Below are 13,508 nucleotides of genomic sequence, written 5' to 3' on the forward strand. Positions count from 1 at the left end.
TACTTATATCACACAAACTGGACTTTAAACTAAAGGCTGTAACAAGAGATGAAGAAGGGCATTATATAATAATTACAGGGACTATCCATCAGGAAAAGCTAACAATTATAAATGTCTATTTGCCAAATACAGGAGCCCCCAAATATATAAAACAATTAATCACAAGTGTAAGCAACCTTATAGATAAGAATGTGGTAATTGCAGGGGACTTTAATACTCCACTTACAACAATGGATAGATCATCTAGACACAAGATCAATAAAGAAACAAGGGCCTTGAATGATACATTGGATCAGATGGACTTGACAGATATATTTAGAACTCTGCATCCCAAAGCAACAGAATATACTTTCTTCTCTAGTGCACATGGAACATTCTCCAAGATAGATCACATACTGGGTCACAAAACAGCCCTTCATAAGTATACAAGAATTGAGATCATACCATGCACACTTTCAGACCACATTGCTATGAAACTTGAAGTCAACCACAGGAAAGAGTCTGGAAAACCTCCAAAGGTATGGAGGTTAAAGAACACCCTACTAAAGAATGAATGGGTCAACCAGGCAATTAGAGAAGAAATTTAAAAATATATGGAAACAAATGAAAATGAAAATACAACAATCCCAATGCTTTGGGATGCAGCGAAGGCAGTCCTGAGAGGAAAATACATTGCAATCCAGGCCTATCTCAAGAAACAAGAAAAATCCCAAATACAAAATCTAACAGCACACCTGAAGGAAATAGAAGCAGAACAGAAAAGACCGCCTAACCCCAGCAGAAGAAGAGAAATAATAAAGATCAGAGCAGAAATAAACAATATAGAATCTAAAAAAACTGTAGAGCAGATCGATGAAACCAAGAGTTGGTTTTTTGAAAAAAATAAACAAAATTGATAAATCTCTAGCCAGGCTTCTCAAAAAGAAAAGGGAGATGACCCAAATAGATGAAATCATGAATGAAAATGGAATTATTACAACCAATCCCTCAGAGATACAAGCAATTATCAGGGAATACTATGAAAAATTATATGCCAACAAACTGGACAACCTGGAAGAAATGGATAAATTCCTAAACACCCAATACACTTCCAAACTCAAACAGGAAGAAATAGAAAACTTGGACAGACCCATAACCAGCAAAGAAATTGAATCAGATATCAAAAATCTCCCAACAAATAAGAGTCCAGGACCAGATAGCTTCCCTGGGGAGTTCTACCAGACATTTAAAGCAGAGATAATACCTATCCTTCTCAAGCTGTTCCAAAAAATAGAAAGGGAAGGAAAACTTCCAGACTCATTCTATGAAGCCAGCATTACTTTGATTCCTAAACCAGACAGAGACCAAGCAAAAAAAGAGAACTACAGGCCAATATCCCTGATGACTATGGATGCAAAAATTCTCAATAAGATACTAGCAAATCGAATTCAACAGCTTATAAAGAGAATTATTCACCATGATCAAGTGAGATTCATTCCTGGCCTGTAAGTCTGGTTCAATATCGCAAATCAATCAACGTGATACATCACATTAATAAAAGAAAATAAAAACACCATATGATCCTGTCAATTGATGCAGAAAAAGCATTTGACAAAATTCAGCAACGTTTCTTAATAAAAACTCTGGAGAAATTCGGGACAGAAGGAACATACTTAAACATCATAAAAGCCATTTATGAAAATCCCACACCTAATATCATCCTCAATGGGGAAAAACTGAGAGCTTTCCCCCTGAGATCAGGAACACGACAAGGATGTCCACTCTCACCGCTGTTGTTTAACATAGTGTTGGAAGTTCTAGCATCAGCAATCAGACAACAAAAGGAAATCAAAGGCATCAAAATTGGCAAAGATGAAGTTAAGCTTTCACTTTTTGCAGAAGACATGATATTATACATGGAAAACCTGATAGACTCCACCACAAGTCTGCTAGAACTGATACATGAATTCAGCAAAGTCGCAGGGTATAAAATCACTGTACAGAAATCAGTTGCATTCTTAAATACTCATAATGAAGCAACAGAAAGACAAATAAAGAAACATCCCATTCACAATTGCACCAAGAAGCATAAAATACCTAGGTAAAGATGTAAAAGATCTGCATGCTGAAAACTATAGAAATCTTATGCAGGAAATTGAAGAAGATACAAAGAAATGGAAAAAACATTCAGTGCTCATGGATTGGAAGAATAAATTTTGTTCAAATGTCAATACTACCCAAAGCTATCTACATATTCAATGCAATCCCAATTGAAATTGCCCAGCATACTTCTCGAAGCTAGAACAAGCAATCCTGAAATTTCTATGGAACCATAAAAGGCCCCGAATAGCCAAAGTAATTTTGAAGAAGAAGACCAAAGCACGAGGCATCACACTCCCAGACTTTAACTTCTACTACAAAGTGTAATCATTAAGACAGCATGGTATTGGCACAAAAACAGACACATAGACCAATGGAATAGAATAGAGACTCCAGAATTGGACCCACAAAAGTATGGCCAACTAATCTCTGACAAAGCAGGAAAGAATATCCAATGGAAAAAAGACAGTCTCTTTAACAAATGGTGCTGGGAGAACTGGACAGCAACATGCAGAAGAATGAAACGAGACCACTTTCTTGCACCATTCACAAAAATAAACTCAAAATGGATAAAGGACCTGAATGTGAGACAAGAAACCATCAAAACACTAGAGGAAAAAGCAGGAAAAAACCTCTCTGACCTCAGCCGCAGCAATTTCTTAATTGACACATCTCCAAAGGCAAGGGAATTAAAAGCAAAAATGAACTATTGGGACCTCATGAAGATAAAATGTTTCTGCACTGCAAAGGAAACAACCAACAAAACTAAAAGACAACCAACAGAATGGGAAAAGATATTTGCAAATATCTTTTGGACATATTGGACAAAGGGCTAGTATCCAAAATCTATAAAAAACTCACCAAACTCCACACCTGAAAAACAAATAATCCAGCGAAGAAATGGGCAAAAAACATGAATAGACCCTTCTCTACAGAAGACATCCAGGTGGCCAACAGGCACATGAAAAGATGGTCAACATCACTCCTCATCAGGGAAATACAAATCAAAACCACACTGAGATACCACCTCATGCCAGTCAGAGTGGCTAAAGTGAACAAATCGGATACTATAGATGCTGGAGAGGATGTGGAGAAATGGGAACTCTCTTGCACAGTTGGTGGGAATGCAAACTGGTGCAGCCACTCTGGAAAACAGTGTGGAGGTTCCTCAAAAAATTAAAAATAGACCTACCCTATGACCCAGCAATAGCACTTCTAGGAATTTACCCAAGGGATACAGGAGTGCTGATGCATAGGGGCATTTGTACCCCAATGTTTATAGCGGCAACAATAGCCAAATTATGGAAAGAGCCTAAATGTGCATCAAATGATGAATGGATAAAGAAATTTTGGTTTATATACACAATGGAATACTACGTGGCAATGAGAAAGAATGAAATCTGGCCTTTTGTAGCAACATGGATGGAACTGGAGAGTGTTATGCTAAGTGAAATAAGTCATACAGAGAGAGACAGATACCGTATGTTTTCACTCTTATGTGGATCCTGAGAAACTTAACAGAAACCCACAGGGGAGCGGAAGGAGAAAAAAAAAAGTTAGGGAGGGAGCCAAACCATAAGAGACTCTTAAAAATTGAGAACAAACTGAGGGTTGATGGGGGATGGGAGGGGGGAGGGTGGGTGATGATTAGTGAGGAGGGCATCTGTTGGGATGAGCACTGGATGTTGTATGGAAACCAATTTGACAATAAATTTCATATTAAAAAAAAACAAAATTAACTATTTTTTTTGACTGGCACCCTGTAGGACTCTACATCCAGACAAATTAATGATATTGCCTATTAAATTACTACACTTTCCTCTATTTGGCCCTGCTTCTTCTAAACTTCCAACATTTACATATGCTAAAGTTTTCAATATTCTGCAGTTTATTCTTACCTTTGAAACACAACCAAATCATTTACATGTAAACTTAAATGGTAAATTATAATCATTCCTCCAATAATGTGAAGTTGCTGGATGCCTACTGTCTGGAAGGTGTGTCTACTGCTCTTACATCCAGCAGTGGTGCTCCAAATGTCTGTGGACCATGAAGAGGTCCTCAAACCATTAGCTCTCCGTCAAGGAGAAGGTTAGGAGTTTGAGCCAGAAATTTAATCTACCACATGACTAAACACATGATTCAGGTGGCCCTCTTTTTTTTTTTTTTTTAATAGGAAGACTTCTAAATAGAAAGTAGTACATTAACTCACATACCGACACAAGCTTCTGAACTTGTTGCGGACTGGCACTTTGAATAGTATTTCTTAAAACTAGGGTTCATCAAATTTTTCTGTAAAGGCCCAGATAATAAACATTTTAGACCTGGGCACCATAGGTTCTGCTACAAATACTCAACTCTGTCATATAGCATAACAGTAACCATAGACAATATGGAAGTGAATATGGAATATGGTTGGTTGTGTTCTAATAAAGCTTTTTAATGGACAATGCCATTTGAATATCATAATTTTTTACATGTTACAAAATATTATGAAATAATGTTTTTTCAACCATTTTAACATGTGAAAATCAGGCTTAGCTTGTGAACCATTGAAAGATAAGTAGTTTAATTCCTGCTTTAAGCCATGCTTTAAGTATCAGTTAAATTATTACTTGTAACATAAAACTTTCTGTGACTTAATCAGATTTAGTATTTCTTCTACACATTGTTTAGAATTCATGGCATCTGTGTAGGTTTATTATGTTTCATTCGTGTGACTTTTTCTTTTAGAAGATTGAAGTAACTTTTCTAAGGTTCTATGTCTATTAAGTGTGACTGGAATTTGAACCCAATAGCCTTGCAGCAGAGAGTGTAAGTCACAATAGCAAATGTCAGTTCGTAAACTATCTCTTTGCTATCTAGTTCAAAGTAGGGGATGAGGAACAGAATTGGAAAGGTGGAGAAGGAAGCAGATTTTGGGGATTCAGTGAGTAACATTTAGGATATCAGTATATCCAGTGGCTTTGTTGGACTCCGGATAATTTATTCATTATTTGAGTTTCCGTTTCTTCATCTGGAAATTTAAAGGCTATGATATATTCTCTAAGTTTCTCTCATTTTTTCCATTTTCATTATGCTAGATTATCAGGACACCGTAGACTCAGGGAATGGTTTATATAAGTGAGTATCCAAAATATACTCATTTGCATATTGAAAGGACAAGGGAAGGAGAATGTTAAAGAGGTTACGCCAGAAAAACAATATTTTTTAATGGCTCATTAATCAATGTGAGTACTGGAAATAATTCAGTAAACACATTAGTACATGTTACACTGATTTTACCATCAAATTAATGAAGCTGGATTCTGATGCCGTGCTGGATTGCAGCATTTACAGATAGAGCCTCTGCAAACTTGAGAATTATCCATGCACCAATCTCAGCATTTTCAGACAAAGCCTACAGTCATGTGATTCTCTGCCTGAGCTAATTTATAACATCAAGAGATCAGAACAACAACAACAAATCTAGTTTTGCCAGATCTCTGACAGTAACTCTCTGACTTCACTTTACATTATTATTAACAGTGCCACTCCAGCAGAATTCTGTTTGGAGTTTTGAAGTCTGTTTATCACATCTTGCCTAATATTCCTGTCATGATTGGTTACAATCCACAATAAACGCCGCCCCCCCCCCCCCCGACTCCTATTCTTATGTGCATGCTACTTGGAGACTAACTAATTCAAGTTCCCCACTAGCCTCCTCCAAAATTTTTCCTCTGAGGTCTCTGCAATCCTTAGCTTAATAGTCACCTAGGATATCAAACCATTCAAAGAAAATCTAGGAATAAGTGAACTTCAAACTTCCTTCACAGGAAGTATAGACGTTGAGAAATTCCCTAGCTACCATATTCTTTGAGATGGGAGATAAAGTTGGCTTCCTTTTAGTTCTTCAAAAAACATGCTCCCATATTTTTTCACCTGATACCATTTAAAAAAAATTCTATTTCACTTCATTGCACTATTCACATGCTATATATTGCCTTCCTGAGCATAGAGACATTCCCTAATGATTTTAATATTTGATTAAATTTTCACTGCCCCATTTGCTATGGACCAGATAAATCACTGGAATAATACTATATGCTATTGCCTCCCTAGTATATAGAATACATAGGTTGCCAGAATTATAAAATAAAATACATAATACCCAATTAAAGTTGGGTTTCAGATAAAAAGCATTTTTTAAAGTATAAGTACCCCTGTGCAATATTAGGGATATACATACACTAAAATAATTATTTGCTGTTTATCTGAAATTCAAATTTAACTGTTTTTGCGTTCTATATGGTAACCTCAATATATGGCATATAAGGCATATTTGAAATCAAATGTATATATATTTAGTAAGGGAAATTAATTACATGTATGTGCACATGTGCATGTGTTTTGAGAGCAAGGTGTATGCCATTTTTATTTTCCATTCCCAAATGGTGTGAATCCCATGGTTATATACCTGCTGCTGTATTTCCTTTATTATAAAATGAGTTCATTAGTTTGAGGCAATATCATGTTGAATATTATGTTAATAAATCAAACATACTGTGAACCCTCAAATAGTGATGCTGATGCAAGTTCTGTTAGCAGGAAAGAAAATTCATACTCAGAATACATGTTAATGATAAAGATGAATTATTGTCCTTCCCAGGATGAGATGGGTATTAAGGAATCAACTCCACATCAAATGGCTGGTTGGCTTCTGTGACAGATCATGGTATACAGGGGCCTCAGAGTCATTAGCGTCCACTGCTGCCAGATTGGATATTTAGCACCTCTAGTGGCTAGATCAGCTTTATTGAGAAAGAGACCTGTAGTTTGGTCTATGCACAGTCTTTCTATCTGTTGCCATGGCTTTTCCATTTATGTGCAACCACTGGAGTGATGAGTGGAAGAGGTTAAGTTGATATCTACTGCACATCATCCTTACCACCTGGTTACTGAGCGCTACTCATGTGGTAGAGGCTGTCTTGGGTGTATGAATGGGTGCTGGAGAGATCCTCACATTTTCTGCCTACTCCTATTGGTACATTCCCATATCTATTTTTCAAACCTCTTTGTCTATGGACTTCTAATCTCTCTCAATACATGTCCTGACCAAAATTGTCCTTACTACCCAAGGGTCTACCTGTATGCTCTTCCTTCAAACCACGTGTTCTCACATAGGTGGGTGGCTAGATACATAACCTTTGTCCCAGGAGTATGTCTTTTACTACTGTTTTTTCCAAAATAGCTTGAGAGGGAATGTCATGAAACAGCAACAGATTTTTGGCTCAAAAATATTTTGAATTAACCAATTAATCCAATAAACCCAGCCCCCCACCCCACCCCACTTCTCTGTTGATTATCTGTAAGATACCACATAAGAGATCATAGATGTCAGCTGAGGGAGAAGCATTAGAACAACAGAGACAAGACCCTGGGGGTGGGGCATGGTGAGGTGCAGAATTAAACTTCCAGGCAGTTCTGATTCTGCATATGTATGGAGCATATGGTTCTAGTAGTCTGATGGCAGCCCTCCAAAATAGTCATGGGTGCCTGCTGTTGAAAGCAAAAGCACATAGGAGTCAGAGGAGGGATGCATAGAAAGGGTAAAATGGATCTGAGAGGGATCAGAGGGGAGGGCTGACAAGCGTCTGCACGTTTTGTAACCCTGTTCTTCCTTAACGTCTGTTTAGCAATCATCCACAGAAATTTAATAAGTTCTCTACTCCATGGAGCTCAGCAAGCTGGAGAAAAATGACTGAACTATCTAGAAAGATGTTTTACAACTTTATGTATCTCACCTGGGTCTTCACTGTAACTGTTCTTGGTCAACAGTCACATGATAAACATTCCAAATCCACAATCATTACCTTAAGTCCTGCCTCCAACATTCTCAATAGACAACTTAAAAAACTAAGGTGATCATGGGTGCTCTTCTCAACTTGCTGTGCCCAAGTTCAAATATTTACTTACTACCATTCCTCTGGTTTCAGATAGTGAGTTATTCTTACTTGGGATTAACCCCATATTTTACCCCTTAGTTATACAGTATCTCCCTCTTTTCTCTTACTTTTTTTTTAGCCTAAACTTATGAAAATATCTTTTTATTAAGAAAAAAATTCTTTGGCCCTACAAACATGCTAGTCATTGTCTAATATTCCTGTTTGTGTTTATGTTAAAATTACTTTTAAAAACTCATCAAATAGTCGTTTTATCCACTTTGACACACTTCAGTCCCCAATCTGTTATAGTCTTGTGTTATTGCTCTTTCAAGTCCTAAAGCTGCCATGGTTAAGATTCTAGTTATTTATTAGCCAAAATAAAGAATATATTTCAGTGACTGCCTACCTGTATATCACCCAATCATCATCACAGTTATACACCTCATCCTAGATATAAGTATTACTTTGAAAGGAACAGCTTTGAATCCAAATGACAGCCCCGCCTTAGTTTAAAGCTAGGTTCTCTTTTCTGCTTATTATGGATCTTTGATAAGAAATACAATTGCTGAGAAGTTTGTTTTGCTTGCTGTTTGCTACGAGCATTGTGAGACCTTTCCTGATTTGTAACCCACTGTAGAATGGGCTGTAAAACTTCCTAAATGTAGTCTGATATGTAATGGAATGAGTGATTGTATACAAACTAACCGGCATTTCTCGCTTCTGTAAACCTGCTTGCTTAGCACATTCCTCACCTACCCCCTTCCCCCTTTCTTCCTCCCGCCACAAGTAAAAAAAACCTCCCCTGTGCTATTTGTCTCTGTCTATAAAAACGCTATACCAACCCTAATCGTGGCCTCTTGTGTCACCGGCGACGAGTGCGCAGAGGACCAGGTTCGAACCTGCAATAAACGACCCTTGCCGCTTGGCTTTGACTTACGACTCTGGTGGTCTTTTGTGGGAGGTTTTGGAACTTCAGGCATTACATTTGGAGGTTCCACCGAGATCTCCCCCGAGCCCACCAGACTTCTGGTCAACGGGTCGTATTTGATTCCGATCGGTAAGTAAGCCGGCTCTAACGTTCTTCCTTTTCTCTCTGATCTGTGTTTCTTCTCTGGAGAACCGGTTCTGTCTGGAAGCTGGTGTGACCCTGGCGGACGCGCTATAGGGCACCCAGCCGGGGTCAGTTGGAGACGTCCACTGACATCTGGGGGCCTTCTTGGCCCATCTGGGGGCCTTCTTGGCCCATCTGGGGACCTTCTTGGCCCATCTGGGGGCCTTCTTGGTCCATCTGGGGACCTTCTTGGTCCATCTGGGGGCCTTCTTGGTCCATCTGGGGACCTTCTTGGTCCATCTGGGGGCCTTCTTGGCCCATCTGGGGGCCTTCTTGGCCCATCTGGGGACCTTCTTGGTCCATCAGGGGACCTTCCTGGTCCATCGGGGGGCCTTTTTGGCCCATCAGGATTCTTTTCTGTGGGCTGCTTATGCCCAACGCGCCTGCGAACTAAATACTTTCATTTTCTCTATGAACTTCCAGAGTGCTAAGAAATATCTCTAGGCGTCTAAAAGAAAAAAAAAAAAAAACCATCTAGGCATGCCAATTGTTACCCGTATTTTGATGTGATGTGTGTCTGTGTGTCTGTCTGTTAAATCGACTGGAATGATTGTTGGGAGTCAGGGGCACGCGCCTGACTTACCCTATGTGTAGTCCCACGGCATAAGCTACGGGATTCGAGTGGGCTCTAACCCGATTTCCGCGGTGATCCTCATACGGCTTAAGGCGGTCAAAATTTATTTTGATCCAAGCAGGGGGTTTATACCTGCCCGCCCATGCTAAGAGGCACCTAAGTTCCCGCGAGGGACGCGGACGGGCGAGTACGCGAGTGCTTCTATGTCAGTCTAAATGTATTGTCACCCCTGGGCCCTTGTAATAACCGCCGTCCTAGCCATAACCCTTTCTGTTGGGCTGGCCGAGACGGCCCCAGAAAGTTGAAACCACTGTCAGAGATTCTTGTTGGCTCTTGTTTTTCTTTCGTGCGTGGGATGTTTTATTGGAATTAAGTGTTTTTTCGGCTGATCAGAATTAATTATTCCATCCTTTGTTCCTCTTTCCTCCTTCCTCAGCTGCCTGCCGCTTTCCCTCCCACCCCTCCCCCCGGGGCCCAGCCAGGCTGCCAGGGGTCTCACCCTCGGAGGTCGCCTGTGCGAACTCCATCGCTGATTTCAGCCGCTTCAGGGCCCCCTCCGTGCCGCCCCCTTCTCTTCTCCTCTTCCTCAGAATCATAACATGGGCCAAACGCAGAGCACCCCTCTCTCCCTCCTTCTCGCCAACTTCAGGGATGTAAAAGCTAGAGGACACAACTTAAGCCTAGACATTTGCAAAAGGAAGTTGATCACCTATTGCCGCTCTGCATGGCCCACCTTTGGGGTCAATTGGCCTACAGAGGGAACCTTCTGCCTCCCTGTGGTCCTTAAAGTAAAATAAAAAATTTTCCTACCAGGGAAAGAAGGTCACTCGGATCAGATTCCCTATATTCTGGTGTGGCAAGATTTAGTAGAAAACCCACCTCCTTGGATGGCCACTTCCTTAATAGCAGAGTCATGCCAAATCCTAGCGGCTAAACCTATCAACCCTCCCAAGCCGCCAACTCCATCTGCACCCCCTGTTCTCCCCGACAACCAAGATTTACTTTCCCTTGACCCTCCCCCTTACCAGGTTCCTCCTCTTATTCCGCAAGCTGCCCCTATCCCTGCTGCGCCGGCAGAGCCTCCCGTAGCCCAGCCCATAGGAGAACTAGAGAATAGGGAGGCTCAACCCGCGCCCAAGCCTAGTGGGGGCAAAGTCCAAGGGCCGCCGGACATACCCGTAGGCGGGCCCCACATGAGCCAGGACTCCGCCTTCCTGACTCCACCGTAGCTTTACCCTTACGGGAAAAAGGGCCTCCCGATGAGACGGGGAACCCCCGACTTCAATACTGGCCCTTCTCTACCAGTGACCTATATAACTGGAAAACCCAGAATGCCCGATTTTCTGACAACCCTAAAGATTTAATAAGTCTCTTAGACAGCGTTATGTTTACCCACCAACCCACCTGGGATGATTGTCAGCAGCTCCTCCGAATCCTGTTCACCACTGAGGAGCGAGAAAGAATTCAATTGGAAGCAAGAAAGCTGGTTCCTGGAGATGACGGCCAACCCACTGCTAACCTTGATCTCATTAATGCAGCTTTTCCCTTGACCCGACCCCCACAGGATGGCTGGGACTACAACACGGCAGAAGGTAGGGGACGGCTACGCATTTATCGCCAGACTCTAGTGGCGGGTCTCCGGGCTGCTGCACGCAAGCCCACTAATTTGGCAAAAGTGTATTCAGTGATACAAGGTAAGACAGAGAGCCCTGCCGCTTATTTAGAAAGATTAATGGAAACCTTCAGACAGTATACCCCCATGAACCCCGAGGCCCCCGAAAATCAAGCTGCTGTTGTAATGGCCTTTGTAAATCAGGCAGCCACTGATATTAAAAAGAAACTCCAGAAACTAGAGGACCTGGAGGGAAAACAGATTCAGGACTTAGTCCGCATTGCCCAGCGTGTCTTTAATAATAGAGAGACTCCAGAGGACAGGCAACTTAAAGCCACGTCATGATCAAAAACCGTGGCAGCCAAAAACCAAACCCGCCCTCTTCACTCAAGATGCAGAATAGGGGGGACGGGGTTCGGATCCCCTCCCCGAACCTAGGGTAACGCTACAAGTGGAGGGGAACCCAGTTCAATTTCTAGTTGACACAGGAGCACAACATTCGGTCTTGATCAGGCCCCATGGAAAAATTTCTAAAAAATCTTCCTGGGTCCAAGGGGCTACCGGAATAAAAAAATATCCCTGGACCACCCAGAGGACTATGGATCTAGGAAATGGAAAGGTCACCCATTCCTTCCTAGTCATCCCCGACAGCCCATGCCCCTTATTAGGAAGAGACTTACTCACTAAAATGGAGGCCCAAATTCATTTTACGCCAGGGGGCCCCCAAGTGACTGGCCCTCACAACCAGCCCATTACCACACTTACTCTAAGATTAGAAGATGAATATCGACTCCAGCAGGGGCCACCCTCACAAAGTCAAAACATAGAGCCCTGGCTCCAACAGTTTCCAGGAGCATGGGCTGAAACCGGGGGTATGGGGTTGGCTAAACATCGCCCAGCTCTATTCATAGAGCTGAAACCGGGGGCAGATCCAGTTCGGGTCCGACAATACCCGATGTCAATGCAGGCCAGAAATGGCATCACGCCACATATCCGTCGCCTCCTAGACTTAGGCATCTTGTGTCCCTGCCATTCAGCCTGGAACACCCCCCTGCTGCCTGTACGAAAACCTAACAGTGCGGACTATCGTCCGGTACAAGATCTGAGAAAAGTTAACCGCCGAGTCATGGACATACACCCAACAGTACCCAACCCCTATACCCTCCTAAGTGCCCTCAGCCCAGAAAGACAATGGTATACTGTCCTTGATTTAAAAGATGCTTTTTTCAGCCTGCCTCTGGCCCCCAAAAGTCAAGAGCTCTTCGCCTTCGAGTGGTCCAATCCTGAGAGAGGCATAAATGGGCAACTCACCTGGACCCGGCTCCCCCAAGGATTTAAAAACTCACCCACCTTGTTCGATGAGGCACTTCACGAGGATCTGGGTGAGTACCGAAATCAAAACCCCAAAGTGACTCTCTTGCAGTACGTTGACGATCTTTTAATTGCCGCTGAGACTGCCGAAGCTTGCTTGCAAGGCACCAAAAATCTCCTCCGGACACTTGGTGCCCTGGGGTACCGGGCTTCAGCAAAGAAAGCCCAAATTTGCAGATCCGAGGTAACCTACTTGGGGTATCTGTTAAGAGAAGGCCAACGATGGCTCACTGATGCACAGAAGGAAACCGTCCTCCGCATCCCCCGACCCACAACGCGAAGGCAGACCCGGACTTGGATACCCCCCTCCATGACTGCGCTGAGATATTGGCACAGGTTCATGGAGTTCGGGAAGATTTACAGGATCACCCGCTGCCAGACGCCGAGGTTACCTGGTTCACTGACGGCAGCAGCTTTGTACATCAAAGTCAAAGGTACGTGGGGGCAGCAGTCACAACTGAAACTGAGACTGTTTGGGCAGAGCCTTTGCCAGCTGGCACCTCTGCCCAACGAGCTGAACTTGTGGCCTTAACCAAGGCAATGACTTTGGGAAAAGACAAAAAACTAAACGTGTATACCGATAGCAGATATGCTTTTGCTATGGCCCACACACATGGAGCTATATACAGAGAGAGGGGACTGTTAACTGTAGAGGGGAAAACTATCAAAAACAAAGAAGAAATATTGGCTCTTTTAAAGGCACTCTGGCTGCCTAAACGACTAGCCATCATACATTGCCCAGGCCACCAAAAACTGGTCACACCGGTGGCCAGAGGAAATAATTTGGCCGACCAGGTGGCCTGAGAGGCAGCCTTACAGGTGGACTGTGCTTTAATG

General features: G+C 42.3%; 1 protein-coding gene across 1 annotated transcript in view; it reads left to right on the forward strand.

Annotated features, from left to right (window-relative positions):
- The window catches only part of LOC109254473 (uncharacterized), a 56,675-nt gene extending 43,472 nt beyond the window's left edge, over positions 1–13,203 (forward strand). The window contains exons 2-5 of the mRNA XM_053901819.1: positions 4,052–4,170; positions 8,980–9,060; positions 10,502–10,913; positions 11,739–13,203. Coding sequence (XP_053757794.1) covers positions 4,052–4,170; positions 8,980–9,060; positions 10,502–10,913; positions 11,739–13,203 — 2,077 coding nt within the window. The remainder of the gene's footprint in view (positions 1–4,051; positions 4,171–8,979; positions 9,061–10,501; positions 10,914–11,738) is intronic.
- The last annotated feature ends 305 nt before the right edge of the window (positions 13,204–13,508 follow it).

The sequence above is a fragment of the Panthera pardus genome, unplaced genomic scaffold, assembly GCF_024362965.1.
Source record: "Panthera pardus isolate Hobbes unplaced genomic scaffold, ASM2436296v1 HiC_scaffold_10, whole genome shotgun sequence".
NCBI lineage: Eukaryota > Metazoa > Chordata > Mammalia > Carnivora > Felidae > Panthera > Panthera pardus.